Source organism: Oncorhynchus keta, unplaced genomic scaffold, assembly GCF_023373465.1.
Source record: "Oncorhynchus keta strain PuntledgeMale-10-30-2019 unplaced genomic scaffold, Oket_V2 Un_contig_3382_pilon_pilon, whole genome shotgun sequence".
Lineage (NCBI taxonomy): Eukaryota > Metazoa > Chordata > Actinopteri > Salmoniformes > Salmonidae > Oncorhynchus > Oncorhynchus keta.
Window position 1 is genome coordinate 16,964 of NW_026287226.1, and position 20,975 is coordinate 37,938.

The 20,975-nt window shown below is 42.6% G+C and overlaps 2 protein-coding genes across 15 annotated transcripts in view; both read left to right on the plus strand.

Moving 5' to 3' along the window:
* Positions 1 to 373: 373 nt before the first annotated feature.
* Positions 374 to 6,044, plus strand: LOC127923962 (uncharacterized). Of its 2 annotated transcripts, none has more exons than XM_052508261.1 (2): positions 374 to 1,547; positions 5,355 to 6,044. In XM_052508261.1, exon 1 carries the CDS (start codon positions 437 to 439, stop codon positions 1,370 to 1,372), a length of 936 nt encoding a protein of 311 aa, XP_052364221.1. In that variant the 5' UTR covers positions 374 to 436; the 3' UTR covers positions 1,373 to 1,547; positions 5,355 to 6,044. The 2 variants fall into 2 exon arrangements, with proteins under 2 accessions (XP_052364221.1, XP_052364220.1); XM_052508260.1 differs by lacking the exon at positions 5,355 to 6,044 and adding an exon at positions 2,831 to 2,975.
* An 8,671-nt stretch (positions 6,045 to 14,715) lies between these two features.
* The window catches only part of LOC127923963 (TOG array regulator of axonemal microtubules protein 1-like), a 51,817-nt gene continuing 45,557 nt past the window's right edge, over positions 14,716 to 20,975 (plus strand). For 6 of the 13 annotated variants that reach the window (XM_052508271.1, XM_052508270.1, XM_052508267.1 and 3 more), the window contains exon 1: positions 20,634 to 20,778. The gene's annotated coding sequence lies outside the window, so the exon portion shown is untranslated. The other 7 variants (XR_008116317.1, XR_008116319.1, XR_008116315.1 and 4 more) reach the window with 6 other exon arrangements.

Consider the following 20,975-nt stretch of genomic DNA (forward strand, 5'->3'; position numbering starts at 1 on the left):
GCAAACCATCTCTGCCATAGTTGACACTGTTATGGAGGTCATTCCAAGAGAAGATACAGAACACATAGCCACTGCAGATGATGTCACTTCTTTTACAAGAAGACTTGCGAGACGCCCCAGGGACGGTCTTCAGAACTTCTCACATGAGCTCACTGACAAAGTTTATGAGCTCATAAAAAGTCACAACACCCCCCAGGCTCTTTTTGTGCCAGCTGGCAAGAACGTGTCTGACTCTATTCTTTTGAAGCTGAAGACAGGATTGAATGCTTCTGAAGAATCCAGGGAGTTTCCATCTGACCTTGTGTACTCCTTTACTACGGAGTCAATAAAACGTCTGCTACAGCAGATTGTCTTCTGGCTTCCTCCACCATCACAAGGATCCGATTTCTGCCAAACTATCATCTCTGATGGTTCTCTGCAGGAAACAAGTCGGCTTATGCTGAGCTCTTCTTCCATCTCCATTAGTTCCTCACAGGTTTTCTGTGACACAAAGAGCCTTTTCACCAATATAATGGTCAATCAGGTCATGGATACCTGTTCTGTGGTCTCCAATTCATCAGAAGAATTATCAGAGTTGATGAACATAATCAATGGGTTGTCCCCAACTGATGCTGGAACACTTGACTCTGACAGACCGTCTCTCATGACCACTAGCCGTCAGTCTAGTTCCAAATCATTGCCTCGACCCTCTCTGTCTGGCAGCAGTACACACAATGGTGGAACTGTGGATATTCAAGTTTTAGGAGAGGTGGAATCCAAGATGGACAACAAAGATCTGGAGATGTCTAGTGTCTCTGTGCATCCATCAACTCCATCAGCCATGGACTCTGATACACATGCATCATTTGACTCCACTAGCAATGACTACACCTCTTTGGTACTTTTACTGATTGTTAGATTGCTGTCAATGATCACCCCTATCACATTACTGGAATCCTCTGACATTGGTGAAACATCAAGAGTTCTCACAAAGAGGATTCTGTCTGAGTTCTGTGGCACCTCAGGCCTTGAACCAACTCAAGCCTACCCCCAGAATCTGAAAATCAAAAAGATTTTCAAGGCTGTCTACATGGGGCTTCTTCAAGAATTCGGGTCAGAGAAGATGCTCCAGGTTGCAATGAAGTCAACGGATTATGCATTTGACGATGCCCTGGTAAAATCATTAACGAGGGTACTACTAACTAAATGCAATGAGGCGAGCTCTTCACCTCCCTCCATGACACAGTTGTCATCACACAATGCACTTGGCAGTGACGAGGTAGGTAATTCTGGGCTTCCAACAACTGGTATAAAGGAAAAGAAGAGAGGAAGATTCAGCGCTCTCTGTGGACTCAATCCAAAGGTACATATGTCATCAAAATACAAATTGTAAAGATTATTTTTATTAATTACATACAGTATGATGGTAAACACTGATACCCTTTGTGTGCAATTTCTCCTACTGTATAAATGACTGTTTGTTACCCAGTGTACAAAGAAGATCAACAAGAAGAACCACTGCACTCCAACACCTTCCCAGAACCAGACCCCTGCCCTCAGTGAAACAGGTAAGTCAATACACTCAAATGTGTACTGAACAAAAATATAAACACAACATGCAACTATTTCAAAGATTTTATTGAGTTACAGTTCATATATGGAAATCAGTCAATTGAAATACATTCATTAGGCCCTTATCTATGGATTTCACATGACTGGGTATATAGATATGCATCTGTTCATCACAGATACCTTAAAAAAAGGTAGGGGCGTGGATCAGAAAACCAGTCAGTATCTGGTGTGACCACCATTTGCCTCATGCAGCGTGACACTTCTCCTTCGCATAGAGTTGATCAGAATATTGGTGGGAACTGGAACACGCTGTTGTACACGTCAATCCAGAGCATCACAAACATGCTAAATGGGTGACATGTCTGGTGAGTATGCAGGCCTTTCGACATGGGGCAATGCATTATCATGCTGAAACATGAGGTGATGGCGGTGGATGAATGGCACGACAATGGGCCTAAGGATCTCGTGACGTTATCTCAGTGCATTCAAATTGCCATTGATAAAATACAATTGTGTTCGTTGTCCGTAGCTTATGCCTGCTCACACCATAACCCTACAGCCAACACGACGCCATATACGTTGTCTGTGGTTGTGAGGCCGGTTGGACATACCGCCAAATTCTTTAAAATGACATTGAAGGCGGCTTATGGTAAAGAAATAAACATCCAATTCTCTGGCCACAGCTCTGGTGGACATTCCTGCAGTCAGCATGCCAATTGCACGCTCCCTCGAAACAAGTCAACCAGCGTTTTTCCTTGCTCCTATTTTTCTCAGTCTCTGTCTCTAAAACATCTGTGGCATTGTGTGGTGTGACAAAACTGCACATTTTAGCGTGGCCTTTTATTGTCTCCAGCACGAGTTTCACCTTTGTAATGATCATGCTTTTTAACCCACAACAGTCTACGCCCTGTCTGGGCCGAGGGGTTTTGTAACGGCGTTACTGATATTAGCCCATACAAACGCATTGAATAACAGATTCACTACATGGAACTGAAGTGTCTGTCCTAAATCTGAGAGATATAAGTTGATGAATATATATATATATATATATATATATATATATGTCTATATATTTTCTTTCATGTTTTTATCCACCTGGGGGGGCCTATGTAACACTTCTGCGTTAAATAGGCGGATTGAGACTGCTAGGCTACCTGCCGCCCTACATTTGTAAATTATGTAGAATATTACAATTTAAATAATAATAATGCAATACTAATTCTTCACACTAACTAGGGTCAGTTAAAGAAAATGTTATGTTTACATTTTTTTTGTCCAGCAATTGTCAATGATCAAGAATCCTGCCGAACAGAGAGTATATGCTCCACCAAGAAGAAACCAAGGAAGCGTTCGCTCATTTCCAGGATGTTTTCAGCTATAGGCAAAGCCTTTTCCAGGCCCTTTACTTCCTGCTATAAAAAGAAGAGCACCTAATCTATATTTCAAAATAAATATTTGAAATTAACATAATTGCATTAATTCTTCATGTTGAGTGTTTTTCATGATATATTATTGGATGATATAAAGTGTAGTAGTAGTAGAAGTTGTATAGTTGACTATATTACTTTTAAGATAAGATAAAAATAAGAATAGTGTGCACTTCTAGGTACAGTTGAAGTCTGATGTTTACATACACCTTAGCCAAATACATTTAAACTCAGTTTTTCACAGATCCTGACATGTAATCCTCATAAAAAAATCCCTGTCTTAGGTCAGTTGGAATCATCACTTAGAGTGTTGGACTAGTAACCGAAATGGTTGCAAGTTCATATCCCTGAGCTGACAATGTACAAATCTGTCGTTCTGCCCCTGAACAGGCAGTTAACCTACTGTTCCTAGACGTCATTGAAAATAATAAATTTGTTCTTAACTGACTTGCCTAGTTAAAAATATTTATTTCAGCTTTTATATCCTTCATCACGTTCCCAGTGGGTCAGATGTTTACATACACTCAATTAGTATTTGGTAGCATTGCCTTTAAATTGTTTAACTTGGGTCAAATGTCTCAGATACAGAAGACTCAGTCTACGATGGTATGATAATGATTGAGATGGTGATTAAAATAATGATGACTAGCGGTACCCCACCCTACCCTAAATCATTCGATCTGATTAATTAAATTCAATGCAATTCAATCTTTGAGGGCTGCAACCATAGAAATACAATTTATTTACACTAATAATAAGCTATTGTCAACTTCCCGTCTATGCTTATCTTGCTCATTGCTCACTGTCAATTGCTGACTGTTACCCTATGTGTGCAACTATTATTGATTTCTCACAGAAAAATAATTTGGTTGCAAATGTACCTGGGGCCATGTAAATAATTGTTAGGCTACTCGTTTTGAATCCACCGGTGGCAACTTGTGTGACCATAAAAGTCTGTGTGCGACTTGGCACAGTAAAATCATTTGGTTACTGACCTGCCCTACATCATAGAAGGCCCTTCAAGTTGGAACTAGGAAATGTTGACATTTCTGACTCACTAACTCGTTATGGAATGATGATTTCAAGTTTCCCACTTGTGAAGTATCAGAATCAACCAGTAGGAAGCTCTACGCTATAACCGTACATTAATTTTAACTCTGAGGTTCCAAGTTTCCGATGGCATGTGAATGCGTCAATAATTGCTCTGGTAATTTTGAATGTTCAGTCAGTGAGCATTATGGGTAATTATCCTACATACTTACATCAAATACTTTATGATAGCATCATCTCCTGTAGTAACAGTGCCATTCCAAACACAATAAATGTGAAAATGAACAAAGATACAAAATATTGCTAAAGTGAAGAAAATCAGCTCAAAATTGTAGGAGGAAATGCCCCTGCAGCAGGGAGGCTTACGGTATTATAATATATTGTAGATAACATTTATATAATTTGTGTATTTACAGTATCAGTACGCATACAAATGAAAGTATATGCTCGGGATTGATCTACACTGAGTGAACAAAACATTAAGAACACCTTCCTATTGAGTTCCCCCCCTTGGTGGTGGACCATTGTTGATACTCAGAGAAAAGTGTTGAGCGTGAAAATCCCAACAGTATGGCAGTTCTTGACACAAACTTCTACCATACTCTGTTCAAAGGGACTTAAATATTTGGTCTAGCCCATTCACCCTCTGAATGACACACATACACAATCCATGTCTCAGTTGTCTCAAGCCGTACAATATATTTTTTAACCTGTCTCCTCCTCTTTATCTATACTGATTTAAGTGGATTTAACTAGTGACATCCATAAGGGATTATAGCGTTAACCTGGATTCACCTGGTCAGCATATGTCATGGAAAGAGCAGGTGTTCTTAATGTTTTATACACTCAGTGTAACTCATTGGCACTGAAATAAGTTATTTTCAACCATTAACTGGGGCCTTGTTGAGGCCTTATCTAGGTAAGTAATTGCTGATTGATAATAAAGTATTATTTTGATATATGGAAAAAATATGGTATGCAATTCCTATGTAGAGAAGGTTCTCTCTGGTAGTTGTTCAATATGACTTGAACTTTTACAGCTTTTACAGGGGACTCTTGTAAAATGGATGTTTAATCTCAGTGTGCCTCCCTGTTTAAATAAAAGTTAAATCACATTTTAAAAACATCAACACAAACACAGGATATGGGGTACACATGGTATATATACTAGGCCCTACTGCACCTGCATTCCAGCACCATTCCAGCATCTGGAATTGACTCAACATGTTTGAGGGGGGGGGGGGGGCATCCATGTTTGTGTCTGTACTCTGAGGTGTGTTTGAATATGAAAGAGCAGCAGTGTTGTGTCCTATCCCGTCCTTGCAGAGTGATCTTCCTTGGCCTCATCACATGTCTCAGTGGCTCCTCCTTAGAAGGGAGGGGTACACCACCACGGGACAGCCCATACACTCATCGCTACAGATCGAACTTCAGACTCCCTCCAAAACCACTGAACCCCTCAACACACCGAAAAACTTTACGATGCACACCCTTAGAGGGAGCCGGAACAGGATAACTCCCTCCAAACTCACAAAGACATAGAGGAGGAGGAAATATCCAACACCCAGGGAGAGAGAACGAGTGACCTCAGTCGAATACAGTCAGAAAGAGGAGGTGGAAGAGGCGTTAGATAGAGGAGTAGGCTTCCCCAGAGGCCATTCCTCCTGTTCATGTGAGCAAGAAAGAGCAGAAGACTTCTGATCAGCCAAATGGCAGGCAGAGGGAGAGGTCATAGTGATTCACACCCACAGAGAGAAAGACAACCCACACAAGCTCTTGGTTGAGATGAACCACACAGAGGTAGAGGCAGAGGGCTTTCAGGGCTAGCCAGTCAGTCTGCCTGCTCTAATCCTCAAGTCAATTGTATTTAAATTAATGTTCATTAAAGATTTTTATTCAATAATTGAAAAGTCCCATTTACTTAATGATCATTTTTCACTGTCTTCAACCCTCAAGAACCAGGGTGAGTCTGGGTCACCCTTTTACTGGGCAAACACAACTTGCATATCATCATAGACTAGGCCGAAACGTTAATATTTGAACCTTGCTTGAATAAAACAATGCATTTTTTTATAGTGAGCAAGAGTTGGGCTTTTTCCTTTTCTATGATGATTCAAATTTTTGGTTGCACCTCAACTCAACGTTGGTTGAGCGCCCTCCGTTGTTTTGTTGTGAAATAATACATATTTTTTTAAATGGACAAAGTAAATTATTCAAAGCATTAAATTGGGGTGTTTCCCACTTATTTACACAACCTACTCCACACTTGCAAAGTGAAAGTTTATAGAAAAGTTCTGAAATTAAGTAGTAAACAGAAGAAAAGCAGAATTGAGTTAAATTAAAATGCGAATAATTTAATGGTCTATGGTTCAATCCCTTTTCTGTAGGTGGGATTAATAATTAATATTGTTCCTCCTCTTCCTTGTGGCAGGCGCAGCAGCACACTGGCCTCCAAAGCCTGCAAAATAATCGCCGGACTGCCCCTTTCCTAGCTCTGCATGGAACATCCAGTGTCACATCCTTGGTGACATCCGGGATGACCACAGCAACATCCGCTGGAAAGGGAAAAAATAGGAACAGAATGTAAACAAATGCAAACCGTAGCTTCTTAACACTGGCCAGTTGAAAGGTTCTACTAAGATGTCATGACAAACGGTACCTGTCAGAGTGCTCTCTAAGTGTTACTCACCTGCTGGGATGTCAGCTGGCTGAGTGGCGAAGATGGCCATCGTGAGAGTCCTTTCTTCAGGTGTGACATCCACAACCTCCAAGAGGGAAGAGATGGGCTCTGCCTCTGTATTAGGGGTGATGTCCACCACATTCAGGTTGGGAGAAGCCGGGTCTGCCTCTGTGTTAGTGGTGACGTCCACAACCTCCAAGAGGGAAGAGATGGGCTCTGCCTCTGTATTAGGGGTGATGTCCACCACATTCAGGTGGGAAGAAGCCAGATCTGCCTCTGTGTTAGTGGTGATGTCTTGAACCTCCAGGTGGGAAGAAGCCGGATCTGCCTCTGTGTTAGTGGTGATGTCCACAACCTCCTGGTGGGAAGAAGCCGGATCTGCCTCTGTGTTAGTGGTGATGTCCACAACATTCAGGTGGGAAGAAGCCGGATCTGCCTCTGTGTTAGTGGTGATGTCCACAACATTCAGGTGGGAAGAAGCCGGATCTGCCTCTGTGTTAGTGGTGATGTCCACAACATTCAGGTGGGAAGAAGCCAGATCTGCCTCTGTGTTAGTGGTGATGTCTTGAACCTCCAGGTGGGAAGAAGCCGGATCTGCCTCTGTGTTAGTGGTGATGTCCACAACCTCCTGGTGGGAAGAAGCCGGATCTGCCTCTGTGTTAGTGGTGATGTCCACAACATTCAGGTGGGAAGAACCCAGATCTGCCTCTGTATTAGGGGTGATGTCCACCACATTCAGGTGGGAAGAAGCCGGATCTGCCTCTGTGTTAGTGGTGATGTCTTGAACCTCCAGGTGGGAAGATGCCGGGTCTGCCTCTGTGTTAGGGGTGATGTCCACCCCATTCAGGTGGGAAGAAGCCAGATCTGCCTCTGTGTTAGTGGTGATGTCTTGAACCTCCAGGTGGGAAGATGCCGGGTCTGCCTCTGTGTTAGTGGTGATGTCTTGAACCTCCAGGTGGGAAGATGCCGGGTCTGCCTCTGTGTTAGGGGTGATGTCCACCACATTCAGGTGGGAAGTTGCCGGGTCTATATTATGGGTGACAACAGCTGATGAGCTCTAGTACTACAAGGCACCAAGATGTCATCAGAACAGGCATCTGTCAGAGTGTTCTCTATCATTGCTACTCACCTGCTTGGATGTCAGCTGGTAGTGTGGTGGAAACGGCCACTGCGAGGACAGGGGGGACTGGTAGGGTGGCTGCAGGGGGCTGGAAGCAGCTCTGCACCTCGTCCGCCACAAAGGCACAGACAGAGCTCATATAAAAAGGGCTCTGCAGGTCATCGTTGGAGAAGGACTGACTGATTCTCCCGAGGATCGACTGCACAGAGTCAAAAGCAGCAGCCCGGGAGAAAGGGATGTGAGGGGAAGGGTCCTTTAACATGCAGGAGAGCTTCTCCACTACAGCCGCCACCATGCCCACGGCCATCCCACTTATAAGGATTGGGTGCTCTGAATGGCCTTCTTCTGGCTGAAGCCACAGGGCCAGGAGGAGCCTGGGCACCACCTCCACCACCACCTGAGATGGGCTGAGCAGGTTGCTACGGGGCTCATTGGACTGCTTGCCCAGAATGCTCCTCACAGCTCTTTCGACGATGCTGTGGACCTTAGGATCGCTGAAATCAACAAAAAGGAGAAGACAACGCTAACCGATGTGCAATGTGCTCACAGAGAACACTGTCTTAGTCTGTTTCTGCGTAGTTCCAGATGTGTAGATAAATGGATCAAGTCATATGCAGGGCAGAACATGGAACTCGCATGTCAGCTGGGGAGGTGGGGTGCATGGAGGGGCGGAGCTTGTAGAAAGCTTCGTGCTCTATGTTCATCATTTTTAGGCAAGTGTTTACTTCCCAGGACTGCAGTATGAAACAGGAAGTCCCATTAGTGTAATTTCACAACAGATCTATTCTGCTGTGCTAACTCGTTGTTGAAAGGCTAGTAAGAGCTCACTAACTTGTAGTATGTCTCTAACTCTCATTCTCTTACCAGCCGAGCGAGGTCGTTTCCCTCCTCCAGGGTTTCATTCCACACCCTTCAAATAAAACACAGAGCAATTCAACTTTCCTGGCTTCTGATTTTTCTGTTGTTTATTTTACCCACATCTCCTGGAGTGCTGCTGGTGGCAGGGAATGGCAGTGAAGGTGAGTGCTGACGTGGTACTCACCTCTCCCTAAGGGATTTTTTGCCCTGAGACACCAGCCAGTTGCTCATGTGCTCCGTGGTGACATGGGGCGGGACCTGGCCTTGACTCTGGAGCAGCAGATAATGGACCATGAGCTTCTTCTGCAAGATGTGGTAAAGTGTGAGACCGTGCCACGAAATATCATATGTGCTTTCAGAAGGGCCTCTCGCAACATTTCACAACTGCTCATACCTCACAATTTGCAAGTGATAGGAAGAACTATTATGACCACCTTCTCTAAACTTTCTTGAAATACAACTCTCTTTCTGTTGTTTATGTTTTTGTGGGATGAATCTTACCTGTTTATTGTAATATGTTTCCTCCCAGCAGGCCTGCAGAGTCTGAAAATAAAGGCTGCTTCTACAGAATTCCTTTGAAGATCATGATAATAATGATGCTTTGTTATGCACATTATGCATAGGCATTTACAGTATGCTAAAATTAATTTCTCCTAAGATTACCTTTGTGGGACCATAAGTGAACTCCGGAATGCACCAAACCCTATCCATGGTAAGATGGGGAAGAAATGCAGCACTATAGATATACAAGATCCTGTAGAGATAACAGGAATGACTTAAAGTCGCGAATGATCAATGGCTGGAGTCCTCCAATATGCTGCACTTAGAATTGAGTTGTAGGCGATGTTTGGCACAAAATAGAATGTTTACATTCTATTGCCATGGAGAAATGGAATGTGTAGAACCTGTATAATTGGGTATGCTTCTCTGTTTTTATTTCGTGAAACATTCAACTCTTTATTATGTCATAATGTGTATATGAGGATGTAGGAGCCAGATTCATGACGCGATTATCCAGGTGCATGTTGCTTAGACCAACTAATCCAACCTTGGTTTACAAGTTAAATACATTGTTTATATATGCCTATACAAGGAAGCTCTTTGCCACCTTCTCCTCCCTCCTGAATCCTCCTCCCCTCCCCCCCCTCCTCCCTCTCTGCAGATGACTTCGTCAACCATTTTGAAAAGAAGGTCGACGACATCCGATCCTCGTTTGCTAAGCCAAACGACACCGCTGGTTCTGCTCACACTGCCCTACCCTGTGCTCTGACCTCTTTCTCCCCTCTCTCTCCAGATGAAATCTCGCGTCTTGTGACGGCCGGCCGCCCAACAACCTGCCCGCTCGACCCTATCCCCTCCTCTCTTCTCCAGACCATTTCCGGAGACCTTCTCCCTTACCTCACCTCGCTCATCAACTCATCCCTGACCGCTGGCTACGTCCCTTCCGTCTTCAAGAGAGCAAGAGTTGCACCCCTTCTGAAAAAACCTACACTCGATCCCTCCGATGTCAACAACTACAGACCAGTATCCCTTCTTTCTTTTCTCTCCAAAACTCTTGAACGTGCCGTCCTTGGCCAGCTCTCCCGCTATCTCTCTCAGAATGACCTTCTTGATCCAAATCAGTCAGGTTTCAAGACTAGTCATTCAACTGAGACTGCTCTTCTCTGTATCACGGAGGCGCTCCGCACTGCTAAAGCTAACTCTCTCTCCTCTGCTCTCATCCTTCTAGACCTATCGGCTGCCTTCGATACTGTGAACCATCAGATCCTCCTCTCCACCCTCTCCGAGTTGGGCATCTCCGGCGCGGCCCACGCTTGGATTGCGTCCTACCTGACAGGTCGCTCCTACCAGGTGGCGTGGCGAGAATCTGTCTCCCCACCACGCGCTCTCACCACTGGTGTCCCCCAGGGCTCTGTTCTAGGCCCTCTCCTATTCTCGCTATACACCAAGTCACTTGGCTCTGTCATAACCTCACATGGTCTCTCCTATCATTGCTATGCAGACGACACACAATTAATCTTCTCCTTTCCCCCTTCTGATGACCAGGTGGCGAATCGCATCTCTGCATGTCTGGCAGACATATCAGTGTGGATGACGGATCACCACCTCAAGCTGAACCTCGGCAAGACGGAGCTGCTCTTCCTTCCGGGGAAGGACTGCCCGTTCCATGATCTCGCCATCACGGTTGACAACTCCATTGTGTCCTCCTCCCAGAGCGCTAAGAACCTTGGCGTGATCCTGGACAACACCCTGTCGTTCTCAACTAACATCAAGGCGGTGGCCCGTTCCTGTAGGTTCATGCTCTACAACATCCGCAGAGTACGACCCTGCCTCACACAGGAAGCGGCGCAGGTCCTAATCCAGGCACTTTTCATCTCCCGTCTGGATTACTGCAACTCGCTGTTGGCTGGGCTCCCTGCCTGTGCCATTAAACCCCTACAACTCATCCAGAACGCCGCAGCCCATCTGGTGTTCAACCTTCCCAAGTTCTCTCACGTCACCCCGCTCCTCCGCTCTCTCCACTGGCTTCCAGTTGAAGCTCGCATCCGCTACAAGACCATGGTGCTTGCCTACGGAGCTGTGAGGGGAACGGCACCTCAGTACCTCCAGGCTCTGATCAGGCCCTACACCCAAACAAGGGCACTGCGTTCATCCACCTCTGGCCTGCTCGCCTCCCTACCACTGAGGAAGTACAGTTCCCGCTCAGCCCAGTCAAAACTGTTCGCTGCTCTGGCTCCCCAATGGTGGAACAAACTCCCTCACGACGCCAGGACAGCGGAGTCAATCACCACCTTCCGGAGACACCTGAAACCCCACCTCTTTAAGGAATACCTAGGATAGGATAAAGTAATCCTTCTCACCCCCCCCTCCCCCTTAAAAGATTTAGATGCACTATTGTAAAGTGGCTGTTCCACTGGATGTCATAAGGTGAATGCACCAATTTGTAAGTCGCTCTGGATAAGAGCGTCTGCTAAATGACTTAAATGTAATGTAAATATACAAATCTATCAACCACATCCATTTAAAGCAATGATTGTCAATTGAAATGTGGTTGTTGTGTTATCCTGTTGTGCGGCTTGAGTGTCAGTCCCCTTAAGCACATTATTCCAATATTTTTCCAAGCTCTGAATTGACACAATGGACACTTTTGAAAAGATATTCGGTTAAAAATAAGAGTATGAATGACAATAAACGTATGACTTGGATTGTATGCATAATAGTGTAGTAAACAATATCGCTCAGCGTGGGAACTTTTGGTGTTTGGAAAGTATCCAGTTTTTAGTCTCCATGACACGTATCACTTCGTTGTGTTGTTGGTAATAGTAAAAATGCATGACAGTCCGCATTGTAATCGTCTAACAGGTGTTTTTCCTTTTGTTTCTCACAATAAACAGACATTTGAGAACGGAATTGCTTACTGTTGTACCTATGATGCACAGACACACACAAGCTGTACAGTGTAGTTTGAATAATCAGTTTAAATTATTTGCAGATATATTCCCTATCATTTACAAATCGAAAGATGTAACATTTGAAGTGAATGTGGCAGAACAGTTTAGCATAGAGTTCTTGAGGGAGTCTTCTCCTTCAGTCTTTTTGCCTCCTAGGCCTCGTTTCTCATTACATGGGATTTCCCCAGTTCCAACTTCACATGAGATGGCCGCTGTCTACTGTCATGTGGTGCTGAATGACAGATATCGCTATGCCGATATTGCTGCTGTCCATGGACCTGAAATGTACAATCTTCCCTATTTGCATATGTACGACCGTCCAAACTTGACCCCACACACATACACAAACATTAATGCTAATCGCTCACACACTTTCGAACATTGCACAACCTGCAACAAGACACTGAAAGATAATTTTATTCCACGTGTGTTTGTGTTTGAATAAAGACCCGAAGAATAAAATCAATGTGTGGATGTTGATTGGACAATGTATATGTGCTTTGCAGAAGCCATTTAAAAAAAAAATCCCTGTAGCGTATATTTTACTGGAGCAATTATCAGATTGCTTTGTTTAAGAGAAACTATGCCGATTATAGCATGATAACTTTTATTTTTATTTTTAATAAGGCAATGTATATATGACCCTCTTTCAAAGAGTCGCTCATTTATCACTTTCTTGCAGATATACAGTGCCTTCAGAAAGTGTTTATACCCCTTAACGTATTCCTCATTTTGTTTTCTTACAGCCTGAATTCCAAATGGATTAAATTATAGTTTTTTTATCATCTCACCCAGCTGCAGACAACACCCCATAATGACAAAGTGAAAACATGTTTTAAATGTTTTTTTCAAATGTATTGAAAATGAAATTCAGAAATATCTAATTTACATAAGTATTCACAATACATGTTAGAATCACCTTTGGCAGCGATTAAAGCTGTGAGTCTTTCTGGGTAAGTCTCCAAAAGCTCTGCACCCTTGGATTGTACCATATTTGCATTACCACAATATATACAGTACCAGTCAAAAGTCTGGACACACCTACTCTTTTAAGGGTTTTTCTTTAATTTTACAATTTTTTACATTTTAGAATAATAGTGAAGACATCAAAACTATGAAATAGCACAATTGGAATCATGTAGTAAGCAAAAAGTGTTAAACAAATCAAAATATATTTTATATTTGAGAATCTTCGAAGTTGCCATCCTTTTCCTTGACCACTTTGCACACTCTTGGCATTCTCTCCAACCTTTTCATGATGTAGTCACCTGGAATGTTTTTCAATTAACAGGTGTACCTTCTTTAAAGTTAATTTGTGGAATTTCTTTCCTTCTTAAAGAGTTTGAGCCAACAGGTTGTGTTGTGACAAGGTAAGGATGGTTTACAGAAGATATCCCTATTTGGTAAAAGACCACGTCCATATTATGCCAAGAACAGCTCAAATAAGCAAAGAGAAACAACATCCCATCATTACTAAAGACATGAAGGTCAGTCAATACGGAACATTTTAAGAACTTTGAAAGTTTCTTCTAGTGCAGTCGCAAAAACCATGAAGCGCAATGATGAAACTGGCTCTCAGAGGAAGACCCAGAGTTACCTTTGCTGCAGAGGATAGGTTCAGTAGAGTGAACTGCACCTCAGATTGGAGCCCAAATAAATTCTTCACAGAGTTCAAGAAACACACACATCTCAACATGCACTGTTCAGAGGAGACTGCGTGAATCAGACTTTCATGGTCGAATTGCTCCATTGAAACCACTACTAAAGGACGGACACCAAAAATAAGAAGACTTGTTTGGGCCAAGAAACATGAGCAATGGACCTTAGACTGGTGGAAATCTGTCCTTTGGTCTGATGAGTCCAAATTCGAGATTTTTGCCTTTCAATGTGTGTGTAAAGAATCCAGGGTGTTTACTTGGGTCTACTCTTCATTATAAAACTATTTGTTGAATGGTTTAAAATCCATCAGAAGCTGAATAAGTCTTGACGGGGACAGAGCTTGTTTTGCCAAGGAAAGTGAAAAGGACTGAGGGAAAGTAAAATGGAAAATACATGGAAAGGAACATGGAAGAACCTCAAAGAACATTTAATTTTCAATGCGAAATGCATCTTATATTCCTGCCCGTACAGAAAAACCACATGATTTCAACTTACATTTTATGTGAGCACAAATTACATTTTGGAACACAACGTGATCACATTTTCACAAGTGTAGTTTAATGTAATCACATGTTGCTTTACATGTTATCACATTATCTTCACATAAGATTACATTAAAACATGTTTTTGGTACACTTCCCGTGTTCACATGTGAAATTCATGTGTTTTTTCGGCAAACGCACTGCAGTTCCACACTCAAGGATCTTAATAATGCTTTAAATGCACATGTATGATTGTGCATGTGTAATGGGTTGAAAACAAAGTCACTAAAAACAGACACCCATTTATTATTTATCCCCCCTAATTGTTTCTGTATTTGTCTTAATTAATCTTAATGGGATTTTCTACATACTTTAGCGTTAGCAGTCCATCAGGCCAATAGATGGCGCTGTTGCACTGTTGGAGCAGGAGAAACAGCAAGTTTTGGCCAAGCGCTCACCATTCTGCAGAATAAGGACCAGAACTTTACAGAGGTAAACTGTGTCTGTTCTTTTACTATTACAGGTATGTAACAGAACTTCAAACGTTCAAATATATACACAATATGTAATACCATGCTATTTAACAACTTTGTCCAGATATTATCACGTTAGGAAAGGTTTTGTTTTGGCTTTGTGTCGAACTGAGTGAGAAGAACGTGATTTACATTGAGTGAGAGTGTATGTTAGCTTGATGCTAGCTGAGGTAAAAAAAACATTTACGAGTCACAAAGACTATGTTTACTGAGTAGCTGACTTGTACTGGATTTTGTCTAGGAGATTTTTTTTATCAAGAATCCATTTGTTAGGGATTTCTGAGTTGGTTTTACATGTTATTGGTTGTTTTGTGTAAAATTGTGCTCACTAGCTGGTAAAGTGGCCGAGCACGCTCAGTCTGGTGTACTTTTAGTGCATACAGTGAGAGAGAGACGATTTTCTGGAGGTGCCACTATCTGAAAGCTGAATGTATTATTGTCACTTTTCTATAGAGGTAGCGGTATATAGAGAAACATTCAGTTATTTATGGTTTCAGTTATTTATGGTTTCATATATAGGTGTTTCTATTGTATGAATGTGAAATACATTTCATGTGAAACCGTACACTAAGACAGGGTTATTTGTGGAACATTTTTGAATTCTGCTTTAGGTAAAGTGCATTTATGTTATGTAATGTAAAGTGTGCACTTGTTTGATGTGAATATTTTCAAAGTACTAACAAGAAAATAGACAATTGAACAAGAGAAAAAAAAAATACTTCAAAATAAAGAAAGCAGCAGAACTTTGCAGACGTAAACATGTGTCCGTTCTTTTTACTATTGCAGGCCACCTCAGCTACACATGTACTCTGTCTGCACACGCATCCACGCATGCACATACACATGGACAAACACACACTAATGTTCTCTCTCTTGTGTTTGTCAGCAGTTCATCGTGGCCCTGTAGTTCACCTCCTTCACCAAAGCTCTGTCAGGGACCTACATGAAGAGTGTCATCACTCAGAGAGACACTTTGACATGTCCAGCTCTCTCATCGGTCTCATAGACGGCAGCTTTGAGATGGGTTTCAACAATAACATTGAGTTGCTTGAGAATTCATGTAGTAAAAACCAGATACAGACTACAGTATGATCCATTTTTTTTGTGGTTCAATCAGTCTGCTCTCAATACTGTCCAGTTTTATAGTTGTTCCTATTAATTGATTGACTGGCGTTTGTCTATGACTCTACTGTCAAACCCCTAACATTGTTTTATTTGATGCTATGTTGTTGCAGCCTAGTATCCAAACTGATATGCCATTCTTAGTTTAAAAAATAACAGTGTTTATAATTTGCTATTCCTGACTACTGCAGTGTTGTGGTTTCTTGCAGGTAACCTGCTGTTCCTGGCTGTGGTCAGCCATTTTGGGGCGAAGCTGCACCGGCCCAGGTTCATTGCTATGGGCTGTTTCCTCATGGCTGTAGGATCCTTCCTCACATGCCTGCCGCACTTCTTCATGGGACGGTAAAACAACTGAAATACTGGTTAAACTTGTACTTGTAGAGATACTCCAATGCGGAGGATAGTTTCACTTTAGAAATAAAGAAATGTATCCAGTTGTTGATTAATCTCAGTTAACTTCGAACTAAAGTTTTGCGTAATTGGTCAGCTGCTTGATTATGTTTTGGGGCCATACATGTTAAGAGAAGGGATTAACTTGTTATGGCTGCAATCCCGTTAACGGGATAAGTGTCATCAACAACTGCTGAATAGCATAGCGCTACATTCAATAAACATTACAAAAAAATATTTATATTCATGAAATCACAAGTGCAATATAGGAAAACACAGTTTAGCCTTTTGTTAATCTACCTGTCATGTCAGATTTTGAAATTATGCTTTACAGCGAAAGCAATCCAAGTGTTTGTGTAAGTTTATCGATCGCTCGACAAAACATTAAGTACACTTAGCATCAAGTAGCTCGGTCACGAAAATCAGAAAAGCAATTAAATTAATCGTTTACCTTTGATGATCTTCGGATGTTTTCACTCACCAGACTCCCAGTTACACAACAAATGTTCCTTTTGTTCCATAACATTATTTTTATATCCAAAATACCTCCGTTTTGTTTGGCGCATTATGTTCAGAAATCCACAGGAAAGAGCGGTCACGACAACGCAGACAAATTCAAATAGTTTCCATAATGTCCACAGAAACATGTCAAATGTTTTTTATAATCAATCCTCAGGTTGTTTTTAAAATATGTAATCGATAATATATCAACCGCAAATGTCTTTCACAGTAGGCGAGGGAAAAGCAATAGCTGTCCAAACTCTGTTGCGCAAGCAAAACTCATGTGACCACTTGACGCGATGTTATCTTTCTGGCTAATTTTTCAAAATAAAAGCCCAAAACGATGTCTGAAGACTGTTGACACCTTGAAGAAGCGATAGGAAAGGGAATCTGGTTGATATCCCTTTAAATGGAGCAAAGGGAGCCTATGGCACATGGAGTTTTCAAAATAGAAGCCACTTCCTGTTTTGATTTTCCTCAGGGTTTCGCCTGCAATATCAGTTCTGTTATACTCACAGACAATATTAGAGTGTTTTCTATCCAATACTAATAATAATATGCATATATTAGGAACTGAGACTGAGGAGCTGGCCGTTTACAATGGGCACCTTTTCATCCAAGCTACTCAATACGACCCCTGCAGCCATAAAAAGTTTGGACAACAAAGGCAAGGTATTGGAGTGGCCATCACAAAGTCCTGACCTCAAGCCTATAGAAAATGTGTGCGAGCAAGCAAACCTGTCTCAGTTACACCAGCTCTGTCAGGAGAAATGGGCCAAAATTCACACAACTTATTGTGGGAAGCTTTTGGAAGGCTACCCATAACGTTTGACCCAAGTTAAACAATTTAAAGGCAATGCTACCAAATACTAATTGAGTGTATGTAAACTGTGATGGAATGTAAACTGGAATGTGATGAAAGAAATACAAGCTGAAATAAATCAATCTCTACTATTATTCTGACATTTCACATTCTTAAAATAAAGTGGTGATCCTAACTGACCTAAAACAGGGGATTTTTACTAGGATTAAATTTCAGGAATTGTTAAAAACTGAGTTTAAATGTATTTGGCGAAGGTGTATGTAAACTTCCGACTTCAACTGTATACAGTGTATATATACTGTATATATATATATATATATATATATAAACTCAGCAAAAAAAGAAATGTCCTCTCACTGTCAATTGTGTTTATTTTCAGCAAACATAACAAGATTCAACAACTGAGACATAAACTGAACCAGTTCCACAGAAATTTGACTAACAGAAATGGAATAATCAAAATCAATGGTCAAAATCAAAAGTAACAGTCAGTATCTGGTGTGGCCATCAACTGCATTAAGTACTGCAGTGCGTCTCCTCCTCATGGACGGCACCAATTTGCCAGTTCTTGCTGTACCTTGTTACCCCACTCTTCCACCTAGGTACCTGCAAGTTCCCAGACATTTCTGGGGGTAATGGCCCTAGCTCTCACCCTCCGATCCAACAGGTCCCAGATGTGCTCAATGGGATTGAGATCCGGGCTCTTCGCTGACCATGACAGAACACTGATATTCCTGTCTTGCAGGAAATCATGCACGGAACGAGCAGTATGGCTGGTGGCATTGTCATGCTGGAGGGTCATGTCAGGATGAGCCTGTAGGAAGTGTACCACATGAGGGGAGGAGGATGTCTTCCCTGTAATACACAGCGTTGAGACTGTCTGCAATGACAACAAGCTTAGTCCGATGATGCTGTGACACACTGCATCAGACCATGACGGACCCTCCACTTCCAAATCGATATCGCTCCAGAGTACAGGCCTCGGTGTAACGCTCATTCCTTCCACGATAAACGTAAATCTGACCATCACCCCTGGTGAGACTAAACCGCGACTCGTCAGTGAAGAGCACTTTTTGGCAGTCCTTTCTGGTCCAGCGACGGTGGGTTTGTGCCCATAGGCGACGCTGTTGCCGGTGATGTCTAATGAGGACCTGCCTTACAACAGGCCTAGAAGCCCTCAGTTCAGCCTCTCAGCTTATTGCAGAAAGTCTGAGCACTGATGTAGGGATTGTGCGTGGGAAACAGTGTTTAAAGCCTTTACAATGAAGATCTGTGAAGTTGCTTAGCTTTTTACGAATTATCTTTGAAAGACAGGGTCCTAAAAAAGGTTTTTTTTTTTGCTGAGTTTATATATATATATATATATATTTTACAAATTCACCACATTCATAATTTTATATGGGAATCAAAAAACTTTAATTAATGTTCACCATGTGCTGATGTGCCAGCACTGTCAACAGACCCCATTATGACATCACAATGTAACGGAAGCCTTGCCATGATATCATTGCTGGTTCCATCTGACAAGCAAAATTTCATTTCATGATAGATCTCTCACAGAGATAGGTTAATTTATTATTTTGAGAGTGTTAATATTTATCATCAATGGCTTATCGAGGGAGAAAATCAAGTGAGTTTGACAAACTCCAGAAGGAGAACTCGCAGATGAAGAGCATCATCGAAAACCTGAGGAAGCAAAACATGGCTTTAAACCAACAGGATAACCAGGACAAGTTTTCAAGTTTTGTAAGGCTCATCAGTTTTTCAAACGTTTTTTTCCCCAAAAATATCACTGTTTATTTTGTGGTTTCATAGACATACAGTAGGCCTACATCCATAAAAATCTTTAGCTTAAAAGTTTTTCATGACACACTGTAGAAACTATTTTGCCTTCTTCACTTCTGCTATACATTTCATACTGTACCATTGTGATCCAGGGCTATCAGGAGAGCTACCCAATCGCAGAGGGCCATCGTGGCTTCATCAGTGATGCCAGACTTCTGCAGATGCAGAGAGCTGAGAGAGAGGCCATGGAAGCAAAGCAAAGAAAGATAAGTGCTATCCATGAGAATTATGTCCGGACTGCTCTCATCGGGGTTGGCAGCACCTTCGCGCACCACTTCGTCCCCTCTATTCAGTGCATTCCGCGGCCGAAAGCTCCACCGAGGCCTTTGCCACGAAGGCGTGAGCACATAGCTCTGGCCCCACTGAAGAACATCGTGGGGGTGGACGGAGCCCAAGTTCGACCCGGATCTCACTCTCTGGAGTCCATCCAGGTAAATAAGTCATTCAGCAGCGGTAGCGTGTGGCCTGTTCCCGTCCCTCCCACTGCAGCTCCCTCCAAGAGGGGCAAGAAGAAGAAGGGCAGGCGGGGAGTCAAAGCCCTGATAGTCCAGTCGGACCAGGGCTGTGCTGACAACAACGGACCCATTGACCTGATGGAGGAGGTGAGGGACATCGGGGCTCACCTGAAGGAGGAGGACTGGAAGGTAAGATGGACTTCGAATTTATTGTAAATGTGAAAATTTGCAGTTCAGAAATATACTTGGACTGATAAATTGCCAAAACAGATAGTGGTTCCATGTCTTAAAATCAAATCAATCACATGTGCCGAACACAACAAGTGTAGACCTTACCGTGAAACCAACAGTTCAAGAAGAGTTAAGAAAATATTTACCAAATAAACTAAAGTAAAAAGTAAGAATAATTAAAGTAACACAATAACGAGGCTAAATACAGGGGGTATCGGTTTAAACAGCATGATAGTATAGATCCTAGAATACAGGATCTCTCTGTATTAGTTTATGTATATACTAGTTCTATATGTATTTCTATGATGGGAGCATTCTTTTCTGGTCTACCCCAAAGGGGGTACATGAGGTGAAGGCCATGGGCAGGAGAAGTTTGGGCTCGGCCATGTCCACGGGGGAAATAGCAACCAGCTCTCTGGGAAGCCTGAGCTCAGTGGATATGAACACCCCTGCGGAGCTCTGTGACTACTTGGATGTCGGGACCCCGGTCAAGTCGCTTGACAGCCCACCCAGGCCTGCTCCCCCTCCTACCAAGCCCAGGAGCAAACAGCCTCGGCCTATAAGGTTCCTTAGCCTGCCAAAGGCTGACACCGGCTCAGGTCAGTCCCTCTCATGTATTCACACGAATGTAAATAAGACAGGGAGATGAAGCTTGGTAGAGTGATAGAAGGACAGTAGGAAGGGAAGGGACACAAATGGCTTTAGCCCAGGGATAAGACATTTTTCCACACTTGATTTGCCTGTTTCACAGTGAGATAACTTTTACTCAAGGCTAATTGGACCCTGTTTCTGAGCA

What these genes read in the sequence shown, in the direction of transcription:
- LOC127923962 (XM_052508261.1), top strand. Translation starts at nt 437, where the DNA reads ATGCTGAGCTCTTCTTCCATCTCCATTAGTTCCTCACAGGTTTTCTGT.